This window comes from Dipodomys ordii, unplaced genomic scaffold, assembly GCF_000151885.1.
Source record: "Dipodomys ordii isolate 6190 unplaced genomic scaffold, Dord_2.0 Scaffold131, whole genome shotgun sequence".
Lineage (NCBI taxonomy): Eukaryota > Metazoa > Chordata > Mammalia > Rodentia > Heteromyidae > Dipodomys > Dipodomys ordii.
In genome coordinates, this window is record NW_012267347.1 from 1502661 (window position 1) to 1519042 (window position 16382).

The 16382-nt window shown below is 44.3% G+C and overlaps 1 protein-coding gene across 1 annotated transcript in view; it reads right to left on the reverse strand.

The window, feature by feature from the left end:
* Positions 1 to 418: 418 nt before the first annotated feature.
* The window catches only part of Ncstn (nicastrin), an 18829-nt gene continuing 2865 nt past the window's right edge, over positions 419 to 16382 (reverse strand). Inside the window, exons 3-17 of the mRNA XM_013030491.1 lie at positions 12318 to 12508; positions 11790 to 11911; positions 11025 to 11170; positions 8427 to 8577; positions 8015 to 8124; positions 7565 to 7717; positions 6671 to 6775; positions 6221 to 6298; positions 5298 to 5470; positions 3235 to 3337; positions 3025 to 3120; positions 2642 to 2729; positions 2232 to 2386; positions 1728 to 1940; positions 419 to 1158 (exon numbers count right to left, since the gene is read on the reverse strand). Of these exons, the coding sequence (XP_012885945.1) occupies positions 1036 to 1158; positions 1728 to 1940; positions 2232 to 2386; positions 2642 to 2729; positions 3025 to 3120; positions 3235 to 3337; positions 5298 to 5470; positions 6221 to 6298; positions 6671 to 6775; positions 7565 to 7717; positions 8015 to 8124; positions 8427 to 8577; positions 11025 to 11170; positions 11790 to 11911; positions 12318 to 12508 (2007 nt within the window). The 3' untranslated portion in view covers positions 419 to 1035. The remainder of the gene's footprint in view (positions 1159 to 1727; positions 1941 to 2231; positions 2387 to 2641; positions 2730 to 3024; positions 3121 to 3234; positions 3338 to 5297; positions 5471 to 6220; positions 6299 to 6670; positions 6776 to 7564; positions 7718 to 8014; positions 8125 to 8426; positions 8578 to 11024; positions 11171 to 11789; positions 11912 to 12317; positions 12509 to 16382) is intronic.

Sequence of the window (16382 nt, forward strand, 5' to 3'; positions counted from 1 at the left end):
AACTGTACTACATCTGGTAAACTCCTTAAATTTTATCTCAATGTCACCTACACTGCCTTGAATGCTATCACATAATACTGGAGCACTCTGGATATTCTGCAAATTCCACTTGTTATTCTGGATTTACACCTAATGATAAAATGTTTTTTCCTTCCTTCCAACTGTGAACTACTCAGGGTTGTACTTGCTTCATCTCTGTACCCCAGCCAATGTCTTGCAATGAATAAAGAAATATCTGTCATTACAAGGTGAGAAGAAGCTGTATTAACATTACTCTCACAAGAAGGGCTCTAGGGCTTGGCAGAAAGCCATTATTTTAGGGCTGTTTGAAAGGGCCTTACTTCTGGGGTCTTTGGAGACCAAGAAGATAGCATGCAAGGTCACTGATCATGGTGGTATGGAAGAATAACAGTACAAGTCATATGGGATAATTTTAATGAGACTTTGTATTTATGTTTTTACAAAAAAAAAAAGAACAAGAAAAAAACCCAACGAAAATAGATATTACACCTTAAAAAAAAGTACAACTGAGCATGGTGGGATACCCACCAGGCAGCATGCCCACCATAATGTGCCATCTGACAACCCGGAAAAAGGACAGTACAAAGGAGACACAAGGCTCCTCCTCAGAGGTTCCATGTACTATGAGCCTTATGCTAAATTCGCATGTTCTTCTTCCTGGTCCAGTAGGTGGTTGGGTAAGAGGGGGTAAGAGTAGGGACAACAGTGGGAGCAGAGGTCCAAGAGCAGGGTAGAAAGAAAGATAAGAGACATCCTGTGGAAGGGCAAGCGAGGGGGGGCAACTTGGGAGTTAAACAGGAGCAGGAAGCTTCTATCATAATCCCAGGATATTGCAGGAGTTAGGGTGGGGGAGGCTGAGGAGAAGAGGTAACTTGTTTACCTCTCCCTGTCTCTTCTGGACAGTTCCACTTCTTTATGCTAAGCTCTGTCTGAGACAGGCCCAGAGAGATTCCAGTGATAACCTAGTGATGTGTTCCCAGTGAAGTGCAGAGCTGGCAGGGAGAGCTGGAGTCCTTAGTAAGACACAGCTCCTGGCTCTCGGGGAACAATGAAAAGGACTTCAGCTTTGGCATTGATGCAGTAGGTGACGATGAGAGAGAAGATGAGGATGCCGAAACCCACCATCAGGGTGATAAACTGCAAGGGAGAAGGGTGTGGTCAAGGAAGGAGAAAGGCTCTCAGAACTCAGTGCAGTTTTGGACAATGGGGTCAGAAGAGAGGACAGTGGAATTCTGGTGCTGGCTTCAAGCACCAAGTATGGAACAATCATGGGCAACAGCTTCCCAAAAATTTGCATATTTAATTCTCTTCATTTGAGAAGGGAAGTTTGTTCTTGAATTACTTAGATTTTAAGTATCTCAAAGGTAGGACCTGTGGCTCTGATTCTCTCATGGGACTTTTATTACTTATGATGGGGCTCAATAAATCTTAGACTGATTCATTCCAGCTGTGCCAGATGGGGAATGCCAGGTGGGATGAGAGCAATGAAGAGCTTCTGGAATTCCAAAGGTTTTAAAAATGAATTATAATTAAGCTACCAGTAGAGAGGCCTCCTAATGGGATATGCTAGTGGGCTAGGATAGGTTTGCAGTAGGTTCTGCTGCAAATCTGGGGCAAATGGGATATGGACCAGGGTATGAACTAAGAAATAATTCAAAATCATTGGAAAGACTCCGCTACTTCCCTTCTGGCCCCATCTCACTCACCTCAAGCTCTTTGCTGGCAATTAGGAATATCCGAGCACGGATATCTTTCCAGCGGCTTTCAGTCCATGTAGAGTATTCAGTGGAGCTCCACTGACTCAGTTCGAAGGCGGGGGACAAGGCCCTGACAAGTCGTGCCGTGGAACGTACACACCGTGGGAGTCGCTCTGTCTCATTGGAATTCAAAGGACCCTGCACCCATGAGTACTCATACAGCTGCACAGGAAGATGAGCCACACACAGGCTGAGGTAATTCTCTTCTTACTTGTTCCTTTTACCCAATCAGCACCACATTTGAACCAACTATTAACTGGCTGCTATCCCATTATTTTGTGTAGGTGGTCCAATTTCACCCAGCTATTGCTTCTTCAACACTTGAATTAACTGGTCTGTTCCCCTCCACCAATCTCCATCCCAATCCCCTGAGTCCACACGGACCTAGAAGATCCTCCAGTTCTCCCAAGGGAAAGAGGCCCCAGAGGACCTCCAACACCCACCACCACTCACATCCTTGTTTTCATTTGGGACTTTACTTGGATCCTGGCACTGCTCTCGGGTGAGGTTGGTCACCTTGCCAGTCAAATTTGCCAAGGCATACTGCACAACATAAGTGGTGTTGGTGGGGCTGGAGACGGCAATGTAATGTTGAAGAGGCCCATCACCTGATCATAGGCCAGAGGGGAGTGAGGATTGGGTGGGTGGAAGGTGGGGTGAGGCAGGCAGAAATAGGAAGAGCCCAAGATTGATAGGAGCCAGAGAAAGAAGGTTAAGAGAAAAGGATCCAATATCAGGAGAAAGGAACACAGGAGAAAGAAAATAGAAGAAAAAAAAAAGAGCAAAGAATTAAACCAAAATGATGCCTATTATTCTATACATTTGCTCAGCTAAGGATCACCCTTTTCATACCATATGCTTACCCAGGTAGGACCTTAGGTCCTGTCTGAGGATAGACTGGAACCATGAGTTGTTGGCTTTAACCAGGAACCCATAAAGGAGGCGAGTGACCTAGGGTTGGAACAGCAAGTTGACAAAATGCTGTGATTTTCAGCAAGGCCAGGGAAACAATTAGTGGGCACAAGTTATGGAGCACGAACCAAAGTAGGATTGCAAGATAGTGAAGTGACCACCTGTAAGATGTAGATGTGGCCCACCTAAGAGCTCTCTGAGGCATCATCCTTGTTAGTGTGAAGAGGCATGCCGAGTTCGAAAGTTTGGGAAGTGAGGTAAAGGACATAAGAGGTTGGGGACAGCATGCTGTGTAAAACAAGAGAGGAAGGACCAAAGGCCCATCTGTTCTTACAGTCTTGGGATCAGCCTGAATTGTGTGGCTGTAGTTAGTTCCTCCTGCAAGCTCATAGAGTGCACGTCCCAGCACTGTAGCCACATTCGCCAGGGCCTGTGGTAGGTAAGGAGAGGAGCTAAATGGCTCATCTTGTCCATCCTCAGTGACTTAATTCTAACCATTTTTATTGTGTTCCCCATGCTCCCATCCAACCTGTGTCACTGTTACCTTAGCAGTGTCTGTCACAAAGTTCAGGTCCTCTTCAGGGCTGTGCATCTCAGGATAGGTCACATTAATGTTCTCAGCTGTGTCATAAATGCTCTCATAATAGCTGCCAAAAAAGTTAGCATGAGTCCTGGCTATGTCCAGCCAGGGCCTTGCCCTTTACTACTTAAAGGCTCCATTAATAGGAACTTGGTACATTCTTTTTCATAACCCAGAGGAAAGAAAAAAGAGAAAATTAGGCTCTGTTATCAAAAAAGGCATCGATAAAAAGGAGATAGGAAGGGATAGGTGGCTAGAGAAATACAAAGACTTTCCTGAAGAACAAGGTAGAAAAGGTTAAGTAAGGGCTAGGAAGGTGGCTCAGTGGTAGAGCGCTTGCCTTGCATGCCTGAGGCCCTGGGTCCGATTCCTCAGTACCACATAAGCAAAAAGAAAAAAGCCAGAAGTGGCGCTGTGGCTCAAGTGGTAGAGCGCTAGCCTTGAGCTGAAGAGCTGAGGGACAGGGCCCAGGCCCAGAGTTCAGGCCCCACGACCGGACCCAAAAAAAAAAGAAAAAAAAAAAAAAGAAAAGGTTAAGTAAGCACAGGAGACTTTTCATGTGGGCTAGAGACACAAGAGGGTGGCTAAAAGCCTTCTTAGAATCAGAGTAACTGTATGTTCCAACTAACATTTACAGTGATGGGACCTCAGAGTAGAAGGAAAATTAGCAGGTATTAGGATTATGTATACTCAGAGATAGATATAGATTTTTTTTGTGGGTTTTTTTTTTTTTTTGGTTGGTCGTGAGGTTTGAATTCTGGGCCTGGGTGCGGTCCCTGAGCTCTTCAGCTCAAAGTGAGCACTGAACCACTTCAGCCACAGCATCACTTTCGGTTTTCTGGTGGTTAAGTGGAGATAAGAGTCTCACAGACTTTCCTGTTTGGGCTGGCTTTGAACCGTGATCCTCAGATCTCAGCCTCCTAAGTAGTTAGTATTACAGGTGTGAGCCACCAGCACCTGGTTTGCTCAGGAACATTGGGTCAAGTCATTGTGATAGTCCTTGGGAACTCCAAGCGAAAAGAGTGCTCAGCATTTACAATGACTAAATCCTCATCCCACACAGATTGAAATCCACACAATCAAATCCAAATCATGTTCAAATGATGAATCATGCCTCACCCTAAAGTAACACAGAAAAGATTTGAAGAGAGCAAACCTGAGGCTAGAACTGTCACTCCCCTAAGTGGAATGAGAAGGGAGCTTAGGCTCTGGACAACTAGAGCTTCAGTATTTTTACTCAGAAACTTACTTGGCTCAAAAAGTAGCAATCTAGGGGCTGGGAAGGTGGCTCAGGCGTAGAGCACTTGCCTTGCATGCTTGAGGCCCTGGGTTCGATTCCTCAGTACCACATAAGCAGAAAAAAAAAGCTGGAAGTGGCGTTGTGTCTCAAGTGGTAGAGTGCTAGCCTTGAGCTGAAGAGCTGAGGGACAGCGCCCATGCCCAGAGTTTAGGCCCCCACGACCGGACCCCCCCACCAAAAAAAAGTAGCAATCTAGCCTGAGTAAAAAGTCCTGTTCTCCTAGGCCATAATTTAGGAACAGTTCAACCAAGAAAAGAGATAACTAATAGCACTTCATTTTTTTCTTCGGAGCCCTCTCAGTACACTGAACCATGTGTGTCCACCACAGGATAAGAACTTTTACAATGTTACAGTTCACAGAGTATGAGTACCCTTGAATAGACCTGAGAGACCACTGTCATCCTCCATCTAAAGAATACCCCATCTTTCCTAAACTCTCAAAAGGATGCCCTCTGCTGGCAGCCCTAGGGAACTCAGGCCCCAGGGAAATGGGAGAAAGAGGAATCACAAGAGAGGGGGACTGGAAGTGCTACAGTTGAGGATGGTTTTGCTAATATAAAGAGCAAGTCAACGAGAGAACCACTCTCACACATTGAGAGTGACCAGTGACAGGTCACTGAGCAAAGAACCCAAACAGCCTAGAGGGGATTTTGGGGGGTTGGGGAACAAGAAGCAGGGGTGGAATAAAAGAGCAACTTTCCCCTCAGACTTCAGAACAGTGACTTACCGGTTATGGAAGGACCTAGCATGGTCAGCCAGAACAACACCAGAGATGTTTCGAGCTCGAAGAAATCGCTGTAGAGAAGATGGTGGAAGGGCCTGGGACTGATTCAGTTTCCTGAGGATGACATCAGGGACACCAGCACTACTCCTCTCCAGAGTGGCCAGGAGATCCTCAACCTGAGGGAGTGAAGGAGACTGACGACTGGGAAAAAGGAAGCAGGAGGGTTCTCCCAGCCTTTACGTGCTCTGTACTTCTTGCCCTATGCTCTTCTAGATCTATTTTCTTCAGAACTTTTGGGACAGGGCTTTGGATTACCTATTGCTCCCATCATTCTTTCTATAGTTAGGAAATTAGGATATAAAGAAGAAGCCCGTAGTTTTGTCTAGTTTTGTTTTGTTTTGTTTTGTTTTTTAAACTCTGTTGCCTTATCCTCAGTGGCCCTTTCACTTATTATCTGTTGTACAGAATTAGTGAGGGAAAATAATAATGAAAACTCCAATGCTGAATACTAGATGGGTAACCAATTCTCTAGTGCTATAGGAGTAGGGATGCTAGCAAAGGTGAAGTGGCAGAAGAGCATTACATGAAGAGCAGCCATAAAGAACTACACCTGAAAAAAAGGGAGGGTCTTAAATAAGCATTTGATAAGAAGGGAGAGTCTTAAATAAGCAGTAAGGAAGTGGAGGTCAATTTGGGGGGTAGGAGACCTGACAAGATGGGAAGATTTCATCAGAGAGGCAAGGACTTACCCATCCCTAATGAGCAGTGTTACTATGCCAGGCATCAAATGATCAGAGAACTATCCATTTGAACGAACACTGGGGTGTCATTGAGCTCATGATTCTCCCAAGCAAGCAGTAACAACTGTAGTATTTCATCCTTTAGCCAACACCCAACCTGATCCTTTCTCTTATCTGTTAGGTTACCTGGCTCTGCACAGACTCGTTTTTCTGAGACATTGGATCTGTGTGCATCCAGAGATCTAATGAAGATCTTAGGGCTACCTGTAAAGGATGAAGAGGAAATATTTACATAGTCAAGCTCCGGCTGTGGCCTGTTGAAAAGGAGTCAAAGAAGAGGTGGGTAATGCTGGCAATAACAACAGAACACTAGGGAAAAACTTTAGTTCAAAGGAAGAAGAGAAGCTAGGACTGCGGCTTAGTGGTAGAGTGCTTGCCTAGCATGCATGAAACCCTGGGTTCGATTCCTCAGTATCACAAACAGAAAAGGCTGGAAGTGGTGCTGTGGCTCAAGTGGTAGAGTGCTAGCTTTGAGCAAAAGCAGCTCAGGGACAGTGCCCAGGCCCTAAGTTCAAGCCCCAGGACTGGCCCAAAAGAAAAAAACACAGGAAGGAGAGAAAGACACACACTACATACCTGTCCCAGCTCCACAAAATAGTCAATGTTTTCTAACCGCATGGGAAATTTGCCCTTCTCCATATCATACACCATTCGAGAGCTGCCAATGTAATCAAATGTTTCCTGAGGTGTGGAGATAAGTAGGAAAAGGAATAGAAACTTAAAGAATTAGGACAGCCTCAAGAAAAAGATCATCAAAGCTATAGGCAAGAAGGCTACTGTTTTGGGTCATCTGAACTGCTTGTCAGCTTACAGCAACATGACTCCCTCTTCCTTCCTACACCTCCCAGTAATGAAGATCCCTCACAGGTATCATAGGACACCTTGAGCCCAGAAATAGGGAAGTCAGACTTAGTAAAGACCCCAAGCAAACATCAGCTGTTATGTGTACTTCTTGACTCTCCCCTACCTCTACTAGCTCAGCTATGGGTGCTATTCGCTTATCTTAGGCCAGCAGGAATAAGCAGGATCTCTCAGGAGGCAGTAAAAGAACTCAAGACAAAAAAATATGAGGGCTAGGAATGTGACTTAGTGGTAGAGTGCTTGCCTAGCATGCAAGAAGCCCTGGTTCAATTCCACATAAACAGAAAAAGCTGGAAGTGGCACTGTAGTATTAGCATTGAACAAAAGTAGCTCAAGGGCAGTGCCCAGACCCTGAGCTCAAGCGCCAGGACAGGCAAAAAAAAAAAAAAAAAAGGAGGCTTCAAAAAGAAGGTGGAGGTGGGAGAGGGTAGATGCTGAAAGCCTATCAATTCAGTGAACAGCTTCCTAAAACAGAGGACTCCAAAAGGGAAACAAATATAGACACATCCAAAAACTCTGCCACCTAACAACTTAGGTTAAGTGCTGAGGTCTTCCCCTTTACCATCCCCCTCCTTCCTGGCCAGCCCACTCAAAATGAAGAACCCTCACCCCTTGAAAGAAGACAAACATGACATTGCGGGGCAGGGTGGTCGCATCGGGTGCCTTCTGCAAAGCTTCAGCTGCAGCCAACTGGGTAACGAAGGAGGCAACAGCACTTTCAGCCCCTGGGGCTACGTTCCAGAAAAAAGAACGGCTGTCCAACTAGGTACAACAACAAAAACGAAAGACAGGAGAGGTATACTTTAAAACTGGAAATTAGGACAAAGCCCCATGTCCCCTCTCCTGCTCCAGCTAAGAGCATATATATTTGCTGGAACAATGGATAGAGCCCAGGACTACAACAGCCAGATCCCTCTCCATTTAAGGTCCTTGAGTACATTAACTCTGAAATCAGATACACCCAAGAGAGGCCTGCCAGCTCTTTCTGTGGCAGCTCTGCTGGTACTGTCAGCTTTTTCTATGCCAGCTCTGCTGGTACTGACCAGGGGCAACACTCACCCGGGTTGCTGCAACCACAACCCTGTCATCAGGCTCCAATGTCCCAGAAGTATTTATAGGCTTAAGCATGCTCCATACGTTGTAGTCTGACAGGGGGTCACAGACGATTTCTGAGCAGTACATAAATGAGATCAAATAGTGATAGGACTAAGGGAGAGGTAGCTATAAAGAAGGCCTGTGAGACCTCTCAAACTCAGTACCTCATGGACTCTGAGGATCATTATTTCTAACTCCAACTGTCCCAGACTATGTTCTCTGGTGACATCCACTTCAGTACAAGCTGTCTAAACTGTTCAAAACTGTAGGTGCTGTTCCCACTCAGTGTTTCCACTGCCCAAGTCTGCTCCAACCTCCCTGGCCCAGTACCCCTGCTCTCACCATAGTGCACCCAACACAGCTTGGACCCCCTTACCTGGGTTGATACTAAAGGTGCTCTGGATGAAGCTTCGTCGCATGCAGGTGGCAGTGCTGATAACTGCGTGCATGTGTGAGAAGAGCTGCATGGCACACAATGGGAAGTTGGGTGCTGAGCCATTCTCACTCAGGTTGTGATCTTGATAGCACTGGAAGGGAGATAGACGCCACTGAGAAGGCTAGTGTGGAATTCTTTTCTTCCCAGAAAACGGAAATCCCATCTCCATTTTTTTTAATTTTTAATTTTTTGTGCCAGTTCCAGGGCTTGAACTCAGGGTCTAGACAGTATCTCTGAGCTTTTTTGCTCAAGGTTAGTGCTCTACCATTTAAACCCAGATCCACATTTTAGTGTCTAACTGGAGATAAGAATCTCAAGGACTTTCCTGCTTGGACTGACTTCAAACCTCTATGCTCAGACCTCAGCCTCCAGAGTACATGGGATTATAGGCAGGAGCCACTGGTGCCTGGTTTCCATCTCCATTCTTTTTTCTTTTTCTTTTTTTTGGGTCCAGTCATGGGGCCTGAACTCTGGGCCTGGGCGCTGTCCCTCAGCTCTTCAGCTCAAGGCTAGCGCTCTACCACTTGAGCTACAGCACCACTTCCAGCTTTTTTTTCTTTTTGCTTATGTGGTGCTGAGGAAGCGAACCCAGGGACTCATGCATGCAAGGCAAGCGCTCTACCACTGAGCCACCTTCCTAGCCCTCCATCTCCATTCTTAAGCTACTCCCTTAGGGAGACATTTATCCAGGAGCTACAGGTGTCCTGGTATAAATAGAGTCTATAAGATCAAAGATAAAAACTCTTCAATAGGTGACAAGAGGAATGGACTCAATAGTTTGCCCAATAGTTTGGTTAGAGTAGATGAATTTAACCTGTCCCAGAATGGCCCATTTGAACCACTATTTTTTTTTTTTTTTTGGTTGGTCATAGGGCTTTGAAGTCTGGGTCTGGGCACTGTCCCTGCACTCTTCAGCTCAAGGCAATCGCTCTACCACTTGAGCCACAGTGCCACTTCTGGTTTTCTGGTAGTTAATTGGAAATAAGTCTCACAGACTTTTCTGCCCAGGCTGGCTTTGAATCGTGATCCTCAGATCTCAGCCTCCTGAGTAGCTAGGATTACAGATGTGTTTTTTGTTTTGTTTTGGGTTTGTTTTTTGTTGAGACTGGGAATTGCTATGTAGTCTATGATAGCCTCAGACTCATAATCCTTCTATTGAGACTTCAGGTATTGCCTACATACCTGTTCTTGGTGTGATCTGAGCCAATTAAGACGCGCTGGCTGAAGATCAAATGTTAAGAATCAATTCATCTTAGAAATCTTAGAAATCAAGTCACTTTGTTAACTGTGGATAAATCTTCTAACTACTCTTTTTTTTTTTTGGGGGGGGGTCTGGTCATGGGGCCTGAACTCTGAGCCTGGGTGCTGTCCCTCAGCTCTTCAGCTCAAGGCTAGCGCTCTATCACTTGAGCCACAGCACCACTTCCGGCTTTTTTCTTTTTGCTTATGTGGTGCTGAGGAATTGAACCCAGGGCTTCATTCATGCAAGGCAAGCGCTCTACCACTGAGCCACCTTCCCAGCCCTCTAATTACTCTTAATGTTAAAATGAATGAAGATGCTAGACGACTAGAATTAGGCTAGAATTCTTTAACTGTATATGTCCTGCTATAGGATTTGAGATCTTGCTTGGCTTTTTTTGCTCACAGCTGGCACTATACTACCTGAACTACACCTCCAACTTGAACTTTTTGCTAATTGGTTATAAGAATTACCTGGATTTATCTGCCTGGGCTGGCTTTGAACTGTGATCCTCAGATCTCAGCCTTTGAATAGCTAGAATTATAGACACATGTCACCAGCATCTGGCCCTTAACTGAATCTTTCAATGACTACTCCAAAGTGGCTTTTTGCTTGTTTTTTTTGCAAGATATGGGGCTCAAACTCAGAGCCTGGGCACCCTCCCTGGGCTCTTTTGCTCAAGGCTAGCACTCTACCATTTGAATCACATGTCCACTTTCAGGTTTTTTGGTGGTTAACTGGTATCTTGCACTTCAAACTGTGATCCTCAGATATCAGCCTCCTGAGAGGTGTAATTATTGGATGAGCCATTAGCACCCAGCTTCAATTATTTTTAACATTTTCTTCCAGTCTAAAATGCTTTGCTGAGTGCTGTTGTTGTATCATGTCTATAGTCCTAACTACTTAGAAGGCGGAGATTTGAGAATCATGGTTCCAACTGAGCCTAGGCAAACAAATCTGAGACTCATTTTCCTATAACCAAATGAAAGCCAGAGAGTACAGGCATGGCTCAAGTAGTACAGTGCCAGCTGTGAGTGCAAGAAGAGCAAGAGCGCAAAGCCCTGAGTTCAAGCCCTAGTAGTAGAGATAAAGAGATAGACAGATAGACTGATAGCTTTAATGCTGTGATTATCAGACAGGAAAGAAATTAGATGTGAAGAAAATAAACCTCTTGGGTTTTTTTTTTGAGAAACTTTTTCAAAGTATGTAATTGTGAAAGGAGCTTCCTTCCAAATAGAAGAGCCTAAAAAATAATATTCTTTCTCATCATAATTACTAGGAGCTGGCAGAGTCAGTACCTGTTTGATGATCTTGGTTTCATTTTCATCCTCAAGAAGAAAAATGGGGAAACTAAAGTCTTCATAAGCCAAGCCATTACCCAAAGAGTTCCATAGTGTTTCTTTACAGTGAGCAAACTCTGGCCCATAAGAATTGGAGTAAACACCTAAAATGTGGAAAAGGAAGTTGAGGGAGATAGGTTAGAGCACATCAAGCACTTAAGTAACAGGTGAAGGAGAAAGATTAAATATTAGAGGATTGGGACTAAGTTCAAAAATGTAAACATGAATCTATCATCAGTCACATTAAAATAAAGATACTGGTTATTGGGAGAAACCTAGGCTGGCAGATTAGGCATGTGGGCAGGTGACATGAAGGAATAACACAAAAGAAGGGGAAAAAGGAGGGAGAGGGGAAAGGAAATGAGCAGCAAGGTCATAAGAAACCCTATAAAGCTGAAGGCATGGATCAAATGGTAGAGTACCTACAAACCAAGTGCAATGCCCTGAATTCAAACCCAGTACTGCCAAAAAAGAAAGACAAAACAAAACAACAAAACAAAATAAATGGAAGGAAGGAAAAAAGGGAAGGAAGGAAGGAAAAGAAACTCTGTTTTCTGTTTGGGAGTTAGCTGTTTACAATACATGACACCCACAGATACAGATGATCCACCCCCTTCCCTCCCTCCCTCCCTACACACACACACACACAAATACACTTTTAAGACTGAAGCAACAATAAACCCTGCACAACAATAGGCTCTTCTGATCCTTTGGGGCTCTTACCAAACCCATCATTTGGGCACTGCATGCTAGGAGAGAAGCCTATGGTAGAATTGGGCTTGGAAAAAGTCACTGCGAGACCAGCAATTCGGCTGGTTCTCCCTTTCAGCTTTTCCATTATATCCCTGAAATAGAAGGAATGCCATGAGAGAAGACAGAAGGTATCAGCCAAATGCCCTGGTCTCCTCCCCATGCAAATGAATAGACAATTAGGGACTGGAACTATCCACTCACTCTTTCCCTTTCTGGTCTCTAACTTCTGAGTCTGGATGAGTTCAGGGTTTAATCTCATCTACTTTGTTCTTGAGTAAAACCAAGACCTTTGGCATCCCTCCCTGAGATCCTTACTCTACTATTAAGGTTTCTAAGATGATTCCCTTTGATGGTACTTCTTCCCTTATGAATGCCAACCCTGCCACCATGCCCCCTGACCAGACTAAGGCTGCTATACTTCCAAGTAGGAGAACTGTTCACGGAATTACTCTTTCTTTCTCTGGATATATCTTCCCAGCAGGCACATCTAGTTCTTACCTGTTAAAGAGCTTGCCATCCAGCAGAACCATGTAAGGGGGATTGGGGCCATCTGCCAACACCCATTGCAGGTCCTCTTCTTTCTCCACTACATGGATAACTCCTGTGTCCCCATTAATTGAAGCTGCCAAGATAGAATGGATCAAATTAAAGCTCCCACAGGTGACAATTCTGACTTTGTCTCCCTGCTTCTACAGATCTTTAGCCCTTAAATTGCCTGAACTTGGAGGACTGAATTGTCCCTAGCTCCACTGAAAAGAAGAACAGGAGGACAAAAGATCCCAAGAGAACCCAAGAGGTCTTGATGCCAGAAAGGTTCTTTGGTCTTTTCATTCCCTTCCATTTCAACCACTTCATTTAACAATATACAGAAGAGGGCTGGGAAGTTGGCTCAGTGGTAGAGTGCTTGCCTCGCATGCATGAGCCCTGGGTTCGATTCCTCAGCACCACATAAGCAGAAAAAAGCCGGAAGTGGCGCTGTGGCTCAAGTGGTAGAGTGCTTGCCTTGAGCTGAAGAGCTGAGGGACAGCACCCAGGCCCAGAGTTCAGTCCCCACGACCGGACCCAAAAAACAAAACAAAACAAAAAACAATATACAGAAGACTCTAGAACAGTAGACATTCAAATTTCCAAACCTGTATCTTCTCCAGGAAATATCAAGCTCTAGAGCTCTAGCTTAGACTTCTTCCCCCTCCCCCCTTTTTTTTTTGTCAGTCATGGGGTTTGAACTCTGGGCCTGGGCGCTGTCCCTCAGCTCTTCAGCTCAAGGCAGGTGCTCTACCACTTGAGGCACAGTGCTTCTTCTGGTTTTCTGGTGGTTTATTGGAGATAAGAGTCTCTCGAACTTACTTTCCTTTCCAGGCTGGCTTTGAACCATGATCCTCAGATCTTAGTCTCCTGAGTAGCTAGGATTACAGGCATGTGCCACTGGCACCCAGCAGACATCTTCCTTTTTAAAGTGTATAGCTCTCCTGGCCTTAGTATAATCATTCCTTTGCTTTAGTTAGGAACAACTTTACTTGTTCCTGGATAATTTCAGGTGAAATTAAGAACTTTAAGGTTTCTAGAACACAGCTTCCCATCTGACACATCTTGAATGGATTAGAGATGTATTGATAATTGCTCTCCTTTCTTTGTATGGTCATTTGCTGCCAGAAATAGACTCTTTATCTCAGGATGCCTTACAAATTGCATCCATTTCCATATGCGCCAGGGTGCCACAAAAGACCATTTCTTTTTTTTTTTTTGGTCAGTCGTGAGGCTTGAACTCTGGGCCTGGGCTCTGTCCCTCAGCTCTTCAGCTCAAGGCAAGCACTGGACCATTTGAACCACAGTGCCACTTCCAGCTTTTTCTGCTTATGTGGTGCTGAGGAATCGAACCCAGGGCCTCATGCATACGAGGCAAGTACTCTACCACTGAGCTACCTTCCCAGCCCACAAAGACCATTTCTATGTATCTTATAATGTGACAAAGATTGGGAAACACTAATTTATGGGACAGATAGTTAAGAATGTCTACAATTGTACACAATTGGAGGCAGCTGGTAATATTCCTCAGCTTCCCAAGGGATCAATAGAGAACTAGGATCTCTTTGCCAGTCTATTCTCCATTGAAGATGAATGTATTGTTCATCAATTATTTTAGAACAGTAGTTCTCAGCACTGACTGCATCTTGTAGATTTTTTTCCCCCTTTTCTCTTTTTTCTTCATTGTAGTGGAGATTGAATGCAAGATATCATATATGCGAAACATACAATACCCTTAATCCCCGGAGTCTTAAAAAATAGATGCTTGGGCTGGGCACTGGAGGCTCATGCCTGTAATCCTAGATACTCAGGAGGCTGAGATCTGAGGATCAAAGCCATCCCAGGCAGGAAAGTCCGTGAGACTCTTATCTCCAATAAACCACAGAAAACAGGAAACTTCAGCAAGGAACAGTTCACAGAACAAGAAAAGACATATAGCTGTCTTTGAGCATTTTAAGGATCCAACAGAAGTAGGGCATTATAACCAGAAAACAAAATCTGGATCTTATTTTTTTTCCCTTAAGGCCAGCCACATTAATTAAAAAGGGCATAGTCTGCTAAGAATGGATTGATATGAGGAAGTAAGACTTAGAAGTAAGTAGGTTGAAAAGGAACAAGATCTTAATGAGGAAGTATCCAGAGTCCAGCTCCTCCCTTCTTGTTTCTCTGTATTAGCACTAGGCTTTATATCTAGAGACTACTGCTTTGCTTCCCATAGGGCTTCTGGAAGACTATCTGGTAGAAACTCATTACCAAAGGGAATTTTTCAGCTCCAGGAGGATGAGATCCTGGCTTCTTGCACTGACAATGAGGTTTTAACAAATCTACCAATCTGATCTCAGCCCATTGTGGATCTGGTTCTCTTTCATCTACAAATTCAATTTAAAAACTAAATCTTCCAAAAACGTTGAGACTGTTTAAAACCATTCAACCTACACCTAGTGTTTCTTGTAGCAGAGTCATGGAGCAATCAACATATAGAACCTTTCTGAGCAAATCCCTTACTTCCAATAACTATTTCTTCTTAACAAGTTGAACGGATTCGGGTAATCACATAGTACTGCTGAGGCCATGCTATATATTTGTTATCATCAACGACCATATTAAAAGACATTTTAAAGCTGGATGTGGTAGCTGATTCTATAATTCAGCACTTAGGAATTTGAAGCAGGAGGATAACAGGTTTGTGACCAACCTAGCCTATCTTGTAAGACTCTGTCTTGAAAAAACCAAAACAAGTAAATAAACAAAAAGTCAAGACTGTTTTGGCAAGACTATTCCAAACACTATTTATTACAGGAATAATCTGAAATTCAAAGGTGACCAATTTGACGATGAAAAAGCCAAGATCAGATTCTAAGTTTCCAGTTTACTTGCAAAATTATACTTTGACAGAACTACTGTCTATGGAAAATGAAAATCTCAACACAGTAGCCTAAATAGAAAGCAAACTAGGATTCAGCCTTCACAACTTTTTCCCCTCTTCTATAAGCTTCATAGTTTTTACCCCAAGCTATCATGGAACACTGTTTTGGAACACTTTTACAAAGCCCCAAAATGCATCCAATCTGGCCACTGGTGACTCATGCTGTAATCCTAGCTACTCAGGAGGCTGAGATCTGGGGATCATGGTTCAAAGACAGTCTAGGCAGGAAAGTCTGTGAAACTCTTATCTCCAAGTAACCACCAGAAAACCAGAAGTGGCACTGTGACTCAGCTCACACCTGTAATCTTAGCTACTCAGGAGGCTAAGAGCTGAGGATCTCGGTTCAAAGCTGGGGCAGGAAAGTCCATGAGACTCTCATCTCCAATAAACCACTAGAAAACTGGAAGTGGTGCTGTGGCTCAAGCAGTAGAGCACTTGCCTTGAACTGAAGAGTGCAGGGACAGCGCCCAAGCCCAGAGTTCAAGCCCAGTGACCGACCAAAAAAAAAAAAAGAACGAAAGAAAAGTGCACAAATGCTATGCTCTTGCAACTAACTATACAGAGTTTTCAATGCTTTCTATGACTTGCACCGACTAAATGAAGCTTAAACTCTCGGTTCAAATGCAAGCACTACAAAGAATAAAAAAATAGAAAAATCCAGGTATGGTGACTGAGGCCTATAATTCTAGCATTCAGGAAGCTACAACAGGAGCCTATTAGATTTGAGACCAGCCTGGAATGCAAAACATATAGCAAAACCCTTCAAAAGGTGGCTCATACCTGTAATCCTAGCTACTCAGGAGGCTGAGATCTGAGGATCATGGTTCAAAGCCAGCCCAGGCAGGAAAGTCCCTGAGACTCTTGTCTCCAATAAAGGACTAGAAAACCATAAGTGGCACTGTGGTTCAAGCAGTAGAGCACTCGCCTTGAGCTGAAGAGTGCAGGGACAGCGCCCAAGCCCAGAGTTCAAGCCCCATGTCCGACAAAAAAAAAAAAAAAAACAGGCTGTGCCTGACTCACTCCTGTAATCTTAGCTACTCAGGAGACTGAGATCTGAGGATCACAGTTCAAAGCCAGCCTGGGCAGGAAAGTCCGTGAGACTCTTATCTCCA